Here is a 14,592-nt window from a genome sequence, read left to right as displayed (position 1 = left end):
CCGGACTGGGGTGGTGAGCGGGCCGGGCCCGGGTGTCGCTGCCGGAGCCGGGTGTCACTGCTGGGCCCGGGTGTCACTACTGGGCCCGGGTGTCACTACTGGGCCCGGGTGTCGCTGCCGGGCCCGGGTGTCGCTGCCGGAGCCGGGTGTCACTACTGGGCCCGGGTGTCGCTGCCGGGCCCCGCGGGAGGCGGCGGGCCCAGCCCCGGTTCCCGGCGTGCTGCGCGGGAGGCGGCGCCCGGCCCTGGGAGGAGGTGGCGGCGGTGCTGCCCGGGGCGGGAGGAGGAGCTGCCGCCGCCACCACCGAGCGCTGCTCTCTCTCGCCGCCGCCGCCGCGCCGCCGGGAGGGGCGGCCGCCCCCCGCCCCGCCATGCCGCTTTTCGCCACCAACCCCTTCGACCAGGATGTGGGTGAGTGGCTCCCGCGGCCCGGCCTCCCCCGAGGTAACCCCGCGGGCGGCCGGCCGGCCCTCCGAGCCGCTCTGGCTCCATCCCCCGCGGGCGGCCGGCCCGCTGTCCCGGCCCTGCGCTGCTGGGCTCGCTGGCGCCCGGCCGGGCAGCGGGAGCAGCGGCGGCGGGCGCGGCGCGGCGGGAGCGGCCGGGCCGGGCCGGGCCGGGCTGGGCTGGGGCCGCGTCCCGGCGGGGGCCGGCCGGGGACAGCGCCGGGGCCCTGTGGCCTTGCGGGCCGCGGGGCTGAGCGCGGGGATGCTCCTGGGGGACGGGCCGGCCTGCTCAGCACGAGAAACGCTGCAGCACAGCAAAACAAGTAGTGCGAAAGGTCCGCGCTGGAGTGTTTTTGAAAGGGTGAACAGTAAAAAGCAACGTCTACAGTTGCTCCACAGACAGGCATGAGAAAATCATTAAAGCGTTTTGTATTTAGTTCTCTAAAGGGGATTCCTGTGGAAGCTTTCTCTTTTCCTTTAAAGTAAAGCTTGACGTGCTGAGCTCAAGTGTTTTCCCCACCTTGCTTGTTCCAAGGCCAGACTAGATGGAGAGGAAATATCTTGCTTTTACTTGACAAAAATTGTACTTAATGCTGATGTGTCGAAACTGAAGATAAAATAACATATAGATAGTTAATAATTAGTTTTGTGTGTTTTATTTGAGATTGTGTAATATGGTTTGGTTTTGACCTGCTGCTGACATCTCTTTTGCTTTGAGCCATAAAGGCTTTGTCTAGGGAGTCTCGTAATATAAAGGGACCTTTTCTCCTGCGTGGATAAGTACACCCCTTGGTTATTGTCCTACAGAAGTGCAACATTGTATAAGTCTCTTGAAACTAATTTCTTTGATAGTGTTAAACTGGCTTTAACTTTCAACTGCAGATACATTGTTTCTAAATGTTTATCAGACTTCTGACGTTTAGGCTCCGATTCAATTCTTCCAGCTCTTCAAAGAAATACCAAGTCAAAACCGTTTGAAAAGTGTGTAACCTTTCAGGAGAAAAGATTAGTGCCTAAACAAAGTACTGAGACATAAAGTCTACATGTATGTTATCAGCAATTCTTAGTTTATTGCATCAAAAATAAGCATAGCTCGGTCTTCTCATTTTGAACTTTTTAAGCTGAAGACTGTGCTCCAATTAACGATTTTGTTGGTAGCAAACTTGGCTGGCTTATTTTGGAAAGCAGTAAATAATTCTTCTTAGTTGTTCTGCTATCTTCTAGTGTAATTTGGCAGCTGAAGGTGAGGAAGAGATTGTACTGCTTGCCAGTTTTCCATGGACTATTAGAGAATTATTTGAACTAATAAGATTAAAAAGTGATAGGCTCGGGTTCTGGCAGGTGTTCACTTTTTTTCCTCCTAGTGCCTCTGGCTGGCAGGGGAGCTCAGACTGCTTGAAGGGGTCTCTGGAGCTCAGCTCACTGGATGTGCTCCTCAGCACTGCCAGTCTCAAGGCAGGGCAGTAGCACCCATCAGTTGCTTCAGTGGCTCAGTTGCTCTTTTCCAGGTGCAGAGGATGCCAATCCCCTACCTACTGTGCTTGCCTAATATGATCAACAGTGAAGAATTTTCAAAATTCACTGTTATTCTGTAAACTGTGTTAGGAGATAGAAATAACCACTCAGTACCAAATCCTTCTGGGAAAAGTAGAGAATGGGCAATGAGCTGATTTTCATGGGTAGACAGCCTCTTTCTTTTGGCCCCTTTCATGGTGTCCTGAGGGAGACTGAAGGAGCAGCAGGTTGTCCAGTTGGTGACAGCCTACTTTCAGGAGCCTGCTGCCTTTATCCATCACTTAACTGGATTTGTGCCAGAGAGATGGGAATGATGAAGTCTCCCAGAAGGCATCCCTGGGCTCTTCTTTTCTGGGGTCCTTTGGGAATTTGCTATTATCTGGATGAATTTCTTGGCAGGCTTCATAAGACAGCATCAGCTGTAGAGTAAGCTATCATGTTCTCAGGAAACTTCCAAAAGTTGTCAAGACATAGTGCTATTTTTCATTTGTTTCCTGTGAGTGAAAGTTGAGTGCTCTGCTTTTGTTCTTAACCAGCAAGAAAGTTGTCTTTTAAAATCAGACTCCTGAAGCAGAAAGGCAGTCAGCAGCTAGTCTTAATTTCATATGAATTTGGACATTGGTGTAGTTGATAGTATTGCAATAGCTGTGCATTCTTGTGTACTGAACAGCTGATCAGCACTGTGGAGTAGTTGGAAATTATCTTGGAATGATTTAGGATAATGGATTGCAGGGAACATATCTGGAACTAAATTGTTTTCCATCATTTTGAGGAGCATAAGTATGTCTTACATTCAGGACAAATTTTTCAGTTTGTCTGGCCAGCTAGCAACATTTGGCTAATCCTGTTAGTATGCTACTGCAGTGGAACCTGGTCATCCATAATAGTTTACCATTTGTGCCAACTGTTTGTTTTTTTTTGGTGTAGCTGGCTAAAGAATGTTCTTTAAGACTGCTATTAAATTAATAATACTAAAGAATACCCAGAAATTTGAGAAGGTTAACCATTGTCATCCTCAAGAGTTCAAATCTCTGGATGAAGCCCAAATACTTTTCATTTTCTGAAGTTTCTTTTTTACCATATTTAAGAATATTTCAGCAGCAAAAGATGCTAATCAGTGGTGACACTCAAGTTTTCACACTTAAGTTGGGGAACCTTTGATGATGTGCCCAAGTAAGAAATGTAATAATGGAATTTAAAAAAAGAAAAAGAAACACCAAGAACTGGGCCTGTTGAGAGTATAATTAAGAAACTCTAATCTTCCATTTAAGGAGTTAGAATTGAAAGTGTTCTTATTAGGTTTGTGGGTTTTCTGTTTCTGCTGTATTTTTCAATCTTAATAATAAAATTATTCCCAGTGAGATGTTCCTGAGAAATGCAGATTCATCTGTAAGTTTGACTCAGGTAAAATAATGGTGACATTTGCTTTAAGAACCAAAAGACTGTCTACTAATCTGTCATGACAGGCTTATCAGTAATCTAGTGGTGCTTAGGCTAGGTTTGATGAAGAACTTACTGCTAAAACAGGTCTCAAGTGTCATTTAGATATTATCTCAAGAATAAAATCTGTAACTCAGGTTCTGGTATAAGGTGTCATAGAAATCACACATGATATTTAGGAGAAGCTGTTAAAAACATGGTGGATTAGGTTGTTTTTCTTTTTTCCTTACGCACAGTAAAGGATGAAGGTATTTGCACTTGCTCTGGATGTTACTCTGGATGGTTTGAAGCAGCACTGGATTGAGAAGAAATTCAGGCTTGTTATTTACAGTAATAGGAAATTAGGCAGGTGGTTTAGTAAGATAGTAGAACTTGATGTGACTTGTAATCATTTTCCCCGATGTTTTATTAACTCTAGCAGTTGATGATAATTTTATACTATCAACTCTTCAAATATTTAATAATATGCTTGAATTACATATGATCACCTATAGTTTCATGCTTTTAGAATGTAAGAAATGGTTTGACCATGATTCCCATGGTGCAATTTCTTGAAATAAAATCCTCTTGCTATTTAAGCTCATTGTTTTTTAGATTTATGCCCTTGCTTAGTCAACATTTTCAAAGCATCCAATTACATGTCTCTCTGAGCTGAATGTTTTTGTTGGGCCAGGTTTGCCAAAAAAGGGGAAATTGTCATAGATGAGTTTCTTGACCCCAGATCATTATGGAGACTGCAGACTGTGAGTTAACATCTGGCTGCAAAGAAAGATGAATTCCAGAGATTGCTTCAGCTTGTCATGAGACTGACACTTTTTTCCTGAGTTGGCCTACTGTTTTTCTCAGCTTTGTTTTACAAAGGACATTAATTGTGGGCTAACAGAGAGACCGAGTAGAAAATGTGTGGAAAATGAGCTATATCCCCCCCCCTTTCTAGTAATTTATAAATATTTATGAAAAACAGGAACTTCTTACTTAAAGATACCTTTGGTGATAGGTCCTCAGTGAAAAATGGCAATGCTGACAGGGTAAGACTTAAGTGAATACCCCTTCAGTGCATCAGCCAACAAAAAAAAAAATCTTTTCCAGTGTCAATTAGCAGGCTGTCAGTTCAGGTGGGCATAGGATGTTCCACAGTGAAAGATTGTACTTTTCTGGTAATTCTCTTTCTTTCCTCCCAGGGAAGAACTGTCACTTAAGTGGTTCTCCTTTCAGCTATGACAGCGTGTATTATAATACCAAAATTTAAAAGAATCAAAGTAGATCTTCAACATGTAAAATCTGTTCCTCTAACTGATAAAAATAACACTGCATACCTGATGTGGAAAATTAAGTTTCTTGCTGATCTTCCTTCTGAAATGCTTCTTGTTCTGTGCCTTGGCTTGTGGGCTTCTGCAAGTATATCCTGGCACCTTTTCTTCACATGACATGCCTGTGATACACCTTGTTTACAGACTATTCATCCCTCTGATGTATCTGTAATGTGCTCACCTTCCTGTTGTGTTGTAATATTTCTGGGTGAAAGGCAGTGTGAGTTCTGTGGATTTGTTAGGGTTTGTGTGAGAGATCTAAACATCTAAATTATTTTTGCTCAGCTAGTCTTAAAATTTCAGCCTTTTTCAACCAGGTTGGGAGTCCTTTTGTCAACATTCTGCTCAGTTCATTGAGCTGAGGGATGTTCATTTTTGCTGGGCCACTTTGTAAGCACGGTGAGATCCTGCACACTTTTCTGAAGGAATGGGCTGAGGTGGCCTCAGTCACTGCTGCTGGCTTTGCCTTGGATCAGCTGCAGGGCTTTCACCTCCTACAATTGCCCCCAGAAGGACTTGGGAACACTGCACATGTACAGTGAAACTGCAGAAGTTGGTTAATAGCTTTATCAAAGTTAATGGTACATGGAATTCATGTTTCTCTCTATGGTGTCATTGCCTGTTAGGAGTATTTTCAGTCTTGGCCAAATGAAATCTGGTTGGACATATTCTTCTTGTGCAATTCTGAGCACGTTAGTGAAATGCAAAGTGGTTAATATTCAAGTGGTGGCTTTTGTAGAATGGACCAACAAATGTATTTGTTCTTTTTATTTGACTGACAAAAAGAGCAAAACTTAAGTGCTTTTAACTTCAGGGATGTGGAGTGGCATATAATCCAAAGTTCTCAGCAAGTGCCTGCAAAAAGAAAAATTTGCAGTCACTTTTAGTCTTTAAGGGCTATTTAAACTATATTGCTTTGAAATTTTAGTGTTTGCAATTTCATAAGTGAGGGAAAATTCTTTATTTAGCCATGTGAAGAAAAGAAAACTTTGAGCAGAAGAGGAGAGAAGGCTTAGGGGAGTGTTGAATTTTTCATTAAATCTGTGTTATTTATAATGATATAAGAGATTTTTGAGGATTTTTTTATCATGCTAGAAAGTGGTTGTAATATGAGTCTGTGAGTTGAAGACTTTCTTTAGCTGTTCTTTTGAAGACTTTCTGTAGCCATTTGTCTCTTTGTAATTGAAGTTACAACTTCAGTATTTCATTTTGATGATGTCCAACTGTGAAAATGATGCTAGATTCACGAATAGAGTAATGGCAAATAATAAGTAGGATGGTTGAAAACCTTATATTGATAGAATTTTCTGGCAGTTTTTACTGCTACTTGTTTTAACTGCTTCAAATAATGTACATTTAAAGTGTTGGGTTTGAAGGTATTTTGATCTAGCTTTGTTATTTCTTGAAATTCTAGTAGTTTTAACATCTTTGAAACGTCATTGCAGAAAAATAGCTCAGTTCTTAGACTGGAGTTTTTCTTTCAAAATAAACTTCAGTAAAAACTGAAGCTTGGGAAGCTCAAGCCTGCCAAGAACTCCCTCTGAAAATGATGTTAGCAATGGACTGTCACTAAGTTTTCTGCCCTTAGAAATGCATCATGTGGTTCACTGCAGTATCCAAACAGTCATGAGAGTATTTACTCTTGCAAATTTCTGTTAAGGCAGTAAAATGCTATTGTTAAGATGCAGAACTAAGGCAGTGACTAGCACATATTTCCATGGCAAATCTGCAGCAATATTTATATTCCTTTAACCAGCACCTAAAGCATCAATCACTAAATCTGGCAATAGATTTTTTTCAACGTGCACTACCTTTCTTCTGGCTAATAGTACTTTGTAAATCTGATGATAAATTTCTTTTAGGACAGGCATGTATTTTAAGTAATATTTATTTTTATTTCTGAGTAAAGGTGTTTTTTTTTCTTCTGTCCTAAAATAATCAACTGCAATTGTGTTTTGAATGTAATAGAGAACTTCAAATAGAATCAGAATGCAAATAATTTTTGCTTTGCCTATAATTTATAAATAATGCATAAAACCAGAGGAGCAAACAGAATTTTATCAATGCTCCAAGCATTCAGGTTTGTGTAAATGAGAGGGAAATGGGGCCTCAACACACTTAATGAACCTTAGGACACAAGGAGAGGCAGGGTGATTTAGGTATCCCAAAAGAGCCATGCAATAGCCTGTGTACTTTCAACCAATGCATAAGAAATTAAACTCGTATATTTAGATCTTTTTGGCCTGGCTTCTCATTCAATAGGTCTAACTTTGTCTTCTGGATTTTAGGTACAGTATTTCAGGGAGAGTCTATGGCATTTGTAATGAGGAATGATGTTTTCCTTAGAAGCCAGGTGCTATTCAGTGCCATGAAAAAAAATACAATATATGTTTGGAAGAATTATTTCAGCATGTAGGTGCTTTATTTAAAGGACATTATATGCTACAAATTATTGAGAAGCTAAAGATACAAACACAGCTGAGATTTCCATCAAATGAGGTGCGTTTTTGCTTCAGAATGTTTTATTTGTTCTGTGTGTGATTTATGACAATGTTTGTGTGGTTGGAGCACCAATTCTGACTCAGGAGTTACGAAGCTGCAAATTGTTGGTCATTGAAAGGTGTGTTGGCAGGAAAGTACAATTAATGCTTACCTTGTTCTCTTTTTCCTAGGTGTCTGGTGTAGGTATAATATCTATTTTAGAGACTGAATGTTGGGCAAGTTGGAACTGGTTTGGCCCAGCATGGCTCGTGTTCTGAATGCAGAAGTGTAAGGAGAGAGGCCTAGTGATTCCAAGGTCTGCGCCTTGCAAAGTGGCCAAAAAGTTATATGAGTTTTTTGTCTCTTTTGTGTTTGTTTTAGGAACTAAATAAATTGTTGAAATAATTTAGAAAGATATTCTTATATTGTGCCTGATCATTGTTGTTTTTGCCAAAGAACCAATAGATCCAATTATTGTTTTCATCTGAAATTCTGGCTCTTACGAATATGTGTGTGTGTCTTATGGAATTACTGGTAAGAGAAGAATATTAAATAACTCCTGAAAAAATAAAGGTGAGCAGTAAAGACAAGTAATGAAAAAAAAAACCAAGGAAAAAACAGTTAAAAAAATTTAAAACTATTATTTTACTAACTAGTATTAATAGTAATTAGGATTAATAATAACTATTAGTTACTACAAATTATCCTGATGCATTATATGATTATACAGTCTTGCACTGCTTAAAGTTACTATTGTAGGCCTTGCTTGTGCTCTGAAAACAATGCCTTGAATTTGAGTGGTGCAGCCTCAGGGAAGAGAGCTGTGATGTAGTCCTTTTCCCTTAGTGTTTGGCATAGCATTAGTAAGAGGCCTTTTTTGTGGACAGTCAGCTCAGACAGTGTGCTGCAAACATTCTCAGTATTTTCGTAACTTTTAACTTCCCTTGTCTGAGACAGAATTTAAATAGAACTCCAGAGGCAATTTTTTTCTCATGTCTTACCATTAATTTTATTTTCTGATTGATTTATTGGATGCTTGTTACTACAGAGGACTGAAAGTATACAGTGACACTTGGTTTCAGGCTGAAATTTACTAAGAAACTATCTAGTGTTTGTTGGTGGAGGAAATATCCTAGGGGAAGGCATTACAAGCAAATGACACTTTTTATATAGGACTAACTTTGACTGCCAAGAAAGAACATGGTCATAGCAAAAACCTTGTAATTGTACTCATGGATAGATTTGCAAAATATTCTCACTGAGAATTAAAATAAAAGCTATAATTGGTGTGGTTAATGTGGATCAGGGATTTCATCAATCACTATCTTATTTGGAGTTTTAGCCAAAGTATTTAAATTAGCATAAAGCACAGTTTGCTGTTATATTAAAACATTAAACATGCATTAGTTTACTCCTTGGTTTGTGGAAGACATAACTGATTGCTGTGTCATTTCTCTTTGCTGACATGGTGAGGAAAGAAGGATCGATTGTTGTCAAAAATACAGAAATACGTCTGTTATGTAGAACAATGGAAAAGACCAAGGTTCCAGTCCCATTGGATTGCTCATCTCTCTGCTAAAGGATGTGCCAACTGAAGTGCAGCATTAGGCAAGAGTGACCAGTGTGGGTTGTGAGCTCCTCGTGCGAGCTCGGAGCCTGGCGGGAGCTGAGGGCTTTGGACAGAACTGTGCAGCCGCTCTTTGACTGCAGCTGGTCCGGCTCCAGTAGAGCAGGCAATGAACAGGAGCAGTGGAGTCCTGGAAGTAAACTGCCTCCATGTGGTCTGCTTTGTGTGTCTCTGGACTGTGCTTATCAGCTGCTTTCAGTCTGAGGAACACAGTGTAGGAAACTCTGGCTCTGTGTTTCAAAAAAGCAGTTCTGGTGCTGCAGAGTTGAGGCTGTCTTTGGAGCAGAACAGCTGCTGTGTGCATAGACTGCAATTTCAGAAGGCTGCCTTGGTCTGTGATGCTTCATGCCAGGCATTGAGTTCAAGTGTCTTACCTGAAAATCACAAATCTCTATGACTGTTAGTCATAAGCATGAATTGGAACAAGAACAGACTGAAAGGAAAATGAAGTGATTGGTTGATCAGCTGGTATATCTTAGTGCTAGATGTTAGCATGATGTCTACCCATCATTTTTGATGTTTCTGTTGCTTATGAATGCTTTTTCTAATCAAACAAGTTTTCTGATAGGGTTTACAGAGAAGAGGTAATGTCCCTCTACTTTATCTGAGAGAACATTCAGAATAGTAATTAACTTCCATTTAGGATTTCCCTATACTGTTTTGCTCTTTACTTGCATCAGGCCATAGAGCTGATGTGTTATCATTTCAGTTGAATATATGTCAGTGTTGAATTTTTCCTCAGAAATACTTTGGGAGCACATAACTATAGAGCAGGACATAGAAACATTCATATGAAAAGTCATCAACTTCAATATGAATAGTCATTGTAATTTTTGGAGATTAGGTGTTTTCTTTGTCTTGCAATTTTGCCAGTGCTAATGTAGATAATGAATCTTTCCTGCCAGAGAAGTTTTTTATAGGAAATCTTTGGTTCTTTTCATAAAACTAAGTTGCCAAGACATTCTCTGAAGGATGGTATTTACTGCTAAGGCTTGTGTTTTGTAGATGAAGCTGTAAATATTAGATGAAGAGCAGGGATGGGAAACAAAGTTTCTGTATTATTCTATGCCCATTCTCCTACTTTTTGGTTAGTAATTAAAAATGCAGGTGCATTCATTTATTCTCTCCAGTCCTGAGCTGATGTATCAGTGTTTAGATAATCTTCTATTGAGCTGCAGTGTAAGGCTCAGTTATCCTTACTGTAACTAAGCTTTTGTGGGGGACAAATAGGGAGGGAGTCTATTTTTTTCTTCTGACATTGAATCTATTTCTTCTCTACATCCTCTCTCTATTTCTTTAGTGTTTACCAGAGACCCTTGTCCTATTAAAAAAATTTGGAAGGAAGAGTCACAGTGGCTTCTTTGAAATTAACTTTGGTTTAGCAGTCTTTGTAGCTGAAAAGAAACAGTGAAATATATCATCCAAAGCAGAAGTAAGAATGGGAATATAGAAGTTTAGTGATTATGATGACTTTTTAAATCCTTCTTGTTGAGATGTAATACAAGGAAATGCAAGACACAGCACTTTGGTGTCTGAGAAGGTGATAAATTCAGTTGTATCTGACTCTGCAAAGAGTGAACCAATGCTTTGGATATTCATATCCTAATAAACTTTATAGTTCAAATGGAAAAAAAAATCTGTTGATAGCTATACTACTTGTGTCATGTTTTGTGTGCATCTTTATGATGTGGTAAAACAACCCCAAAATATATTTGCTTATTAATTAAAATTAATGGTCACAAGTGAACATTAGAAAATCAAAAAGTATTAAATACGACACTGCTAATATATGAGTTTTAGTAAGTATAGGGATTTTTTCATGCATTTAGAAATATACAAAGAGGTAATATATCAACGTCTTTGTTAACAATTAAATATTTTTTTAAATTTGTATTTTGATTTTTATTTTATTTATCAGAGAAAGCAACCAGTGAGATGAACACTGCAGAGGACTGGGGCCTCATCTTAGACATCTGTGATAAAGTCGGACAGTCACGCACAGGGTAAGTAACTTCAGGAGTTTCCTCCCCAAATGTTTTTAATTCTGTTACTTCAGTCTCATACCCAGGTGAGAGGAGTGAATTTTTTGTTATCTTTTGCAAATTTCTACAAAAGCTGAATTTAACTTAAATTGATTACAAGTAAAAGGAAAATGTATGGGGTTTCTGCTGAAATATTTTGCAGTCCTTACTTTGGAGATACTGGCTGATGCGTTAAAATTAGGACTTGTGTACAGCAGCTTTTCACCAGTGTAGCAGATAAAATAAATTGATATGTTTTAGCAGTGTCACTGTAAACCCAGGAAGCTTCATGAGGCATTTTTCTTACAGAATCATAATCTAAGTTGGAAGTGACCTCCAGAGGACATCTAGTCCAACCCCTCCAGTTTCAAACAGGTCTAATTAGATCAGGTTGCTCAGGACCGTGTCGAGTCTTGAATGCTTCCAAGGTCAAAGGTTCTGCAACTTCTGTGGGCAACATGTTTCAGTATTTAACTAGTTCTACTTACTAAGTAAGGAAATAAAAAATTCTGCAATCTGTTTGCAATTTTTACTGTTCTGACTTGTCTGTTGCATCTTGTCCTGTGACTGTGCAGCTCTAAGAAAGAAGCTGGCTGCATCTTCTGTGTATACTCTGATTAATTGCTTGTTGAAAGCAGTAAGCCCCACTTTTTGGCTGCTCTTCTCAAAGCTGAAAGCACCTCTCTCATCTTTTCCTTGTATGTGACTGTCCCTGACTGTCCTGGCAGCTATCTATTGGACTTAGGGCAGTGTGTAAATACCCTTTTTGCTCTGGGGAGCACCGAAGTGGACAAAATGCTCCAGATGCAATCTTACAAGTGCAGAATGGAGGGAAAGGGTCACCTTCCTGACCTTGTTGGTTGTGCTGACCTGTAGTTCAAGCCAGGATGTGGTTGGTTGTCTTAGCTGCCAGGCTGCACTGCTGACACCTCTCACCCAATAGGACCTGCAGATAATTTCCTGCTTTTCATGTGGTCAGCTCCTGGCTTCATTAAAATGCAATAGCTTATCCTTGTTCTTATTGAACTTCCAGTGTGCCCATTTCTCCAGCCTGTCCAGGTTCCTCTGAACATTAGCCATGGCGTCAGTGTACTGATAATGTTCCCCTTCAGCTTGCTCTGGTCAGTAAGTTACAGAGAGCACTGTTGATCCCAGCAGAAATCCCTGAAGGATACTGCCTGCTAGCTGGAATTTGCACTACAGGTGACAGCTTTTTGAGCTTAGGAGACCAGTTTTCCACTCACCTTTACCCAGCCCGTATTTCACTTGCTATGTGATAAGGACACTACAAAGACTTCAGCTGTATGTCAAATATTTGCTGCAATCAAGGTATAAAGCATCTGCTGCCCTCCATTGTTCTCACCATCAGACCACCAGTGTCTTTGTCACAGAAAACAACAAGACTTTGTGTTTCTTCTCCTTGTTTTCAGAAGCTATTCTCTGTCAGCAGGGCTTTGGAAAACGTACATTTTAGAGATGTGATACTAAATTAAACACATCTTAATATGGGCTGCTAAAGTTTCATGTTTGATTATTTACTGAGCTCTATCATAGAATTTATGCATGAACTTACTTTTTGGACAAGAAAAGATAAAGTATGAAGTATAAAAGTATAATAACTAGCAACTAAAAATACAGTTTAAAGATATAATTTCAGAGTATTTATAGTGCTTTCAGTCAGTGTAGTTTTAGGACTTGGAAATGTTTTAAATACACCTTTTTGAAGCATTTCTTGTAAAAATTTAGGAATGGAACAATCTCAAGAAGAAAGTTTTGCCACTGATGCTTTGGAAGGCTTCTCTGAGAATGACTTGGATTGCCTTGTAGAACTGCTAGAAACAGTATGAGATGCCAGACAGCAAAGTCCCACCTGGGACTTTTGTTCCTAAGGACAGGTTTGCAAATAATCTTATTCCTTGGGATTAGAGATGGTCTCTGGAGGAGTACACAAAAATAGCACAGCATATTGAGGTTTCTGTGCTGTTGTGTATAACTGTAGTGAAGATAGCAGCTGGCAAGTTGTTAATAATGTTTCGTATTAGTCTTTATATGTAAAACTGCTTTTCTATTCCTTGAGCAGGTCGATGCCAAGCTTGTAACAGTAACTATATTATTGAATGTTTCAGTATTCTATTTACTCACTGAAAGCCTTTCCACAGATGAAATTTAGTCTCACAGCAACAAAGCCTGAACAGTGCTGAAATGTGTGCAGCTGCAAGAGACAGCAGTACACATAAAGCTAGAGATCTTCTGGTAATTTGCAGATAAATTTCTGTTAGGATTTCTGAAGTTTGTTTGTGTTTTGGTCTTTTTGTTTTGTGTATTTGTATTTTAATCTTTTTCCTAATAAAATTGTTTTATAAAAGAAACATGGGACTAAAACCTTTGTAGTATTTATCCTGCTTGTAATAGGCTGCCAACTGACTTGTTGCTTAAATTCAGATTCTGTTAAAACTTGCTGAGAGTGGGTTTTCTTTGTTTTTATGGATTATGTTGTGCAGTAGCAAGGTAAAGCAAGACAATGTTTCCCATTAAGAAGTTTAAATGAGATATGCTTAGCTGTTTGAAATTCTCCTGCAGTTTAAGGTCCCCTGACAAGTATGCAAGTCTTCTTAACTGGGATTGGCTTCAATTTTTGAACCAATTCTGCTCCAGTACAAGCTGTTTGTTACTGTTCTTGGAAGAAATTTAGATTACAAAAGTCTCTCCTTTGTGGATTTTCTTTGTACTAGTCTACAAGCTCCCTTGCATCCTACAGCATTCTAGATGTGGATTGCCTTACACCTGAAGCCGCAGCAGCCTAGAAAAACACTTATTAAGTAGCACTTCTGGTATAGCACATTGTCTGCAAACTTGTTGGTATCCAGATTAATTGTTGGAAACCTGTTATGCTACAAAGGTATTGCATTTTCTCATAGGATAAATTAGTTACAGTTCCATAGCATAATTGCTACTGTTATTTTTTATGTTGTAATACTCTCGGTACCAAGAATTGCAAATTGCTGAAAATGTTGTCTTGCTTCCTTTAATCCAAACAACTAAAATAGATTTTTAGCAAGTTAGAATTCCATTGAATCCCTCTCTTTGTGAATTTTAAAATCAGAGTTGCTATTAGAATTTTTATAGAAAACACAGGAAAGACAGAAAATATGTCAATATTTTAAACAATATGACTTGTTTACAATAGCCTATATGAACTACTACTCCATGTAGTACAGAATTAACATTTTCTGCATGCTTCACATATCAGGTTCTTAGATAATCTAAAATTTGTCTAATATTGAGACAACAGTTTTTTTTAATCTCTGAATTTCCATTAGGAGCTCATACAGCTCAGCAGTTGCACATCACATTGTTTGCATCCTGTTTTTTGCCAATATTAGCTCAATGAGCAAGTTGCCTTTTCAGCATAGAAACATGATTAAAACAAAGATTTTACTGTTAGAGACAATCCTTTCTGCCTCCTGGTTTTGTACAGCATTTTTTAAAACTTGTTTATTTTAAATTTTTTTAAAATTTTAATCACATGGAGTGATTGTTGAGGCTGTACTTTGCAGGGCCCTTTGGGGGTCCCTTCCAACTCAGGATGTTTTATGATTATATATTTGACTGGCATTTTAAATCTGACTACAGGAAAGGTATAGATTTTTGCATAGTGTTGCTTTTCTAAAATGAAAATGTTTACAAAACTGAATCTATAGTTTTTTCATCTTAGAATAAAATAACATTAAAAAATTTGGATGGTTCTTTAAACAG

The 14,592-nt window shown here is 39.2% G+C and overlaps 1 protein-coding gene across 1 annotated transcript in view; it reads left to right on the top strand.

Moving 5' to 3' along the window:
- Positions 1-316: 316 nt before the first annotated feature.
- The window catches only part of STAM (signal transducing adaptor molecule), a 32,908-nt gene continuing 18,632 nt past the window's right edge, over positions 317-14,592 (top strand). Inside the window, exons 1-2 of the mRNA XM_058032003.1 lie at positions 317-410; positions 10,734-10,818. Of these exons, the coding sequence (XP_057887986.1) occupies positions 371-410; positions 10,734-10,818 (125 nt within the window). The 5' untranslated portion in view covers positions 317-370. The remainder of the gene's footprint in view (positions 411-10,733; positions 10,819-14,592) is intronic.

The sequence above is a fragment of the Melospiza georgiana genome, chromosome 1 (genome assembly GCF_028018845.1).
Source record: "Melospiza georgiana isolate bMelGeo1 chromosome 1, bMelGeo1.pri, whole genome shotgun sequence".
NCBI classification, from domain to species: Eukaryota; Metazoa; Chordata; class Aves; order Passeriformes; family Passerellidae; genus Melospiza; species Melospiza georgiana.
Note: the sequence above shows the minus strand (reverse complement) of the source record. Positions and strands in the feature narration are given on the sequence as shown.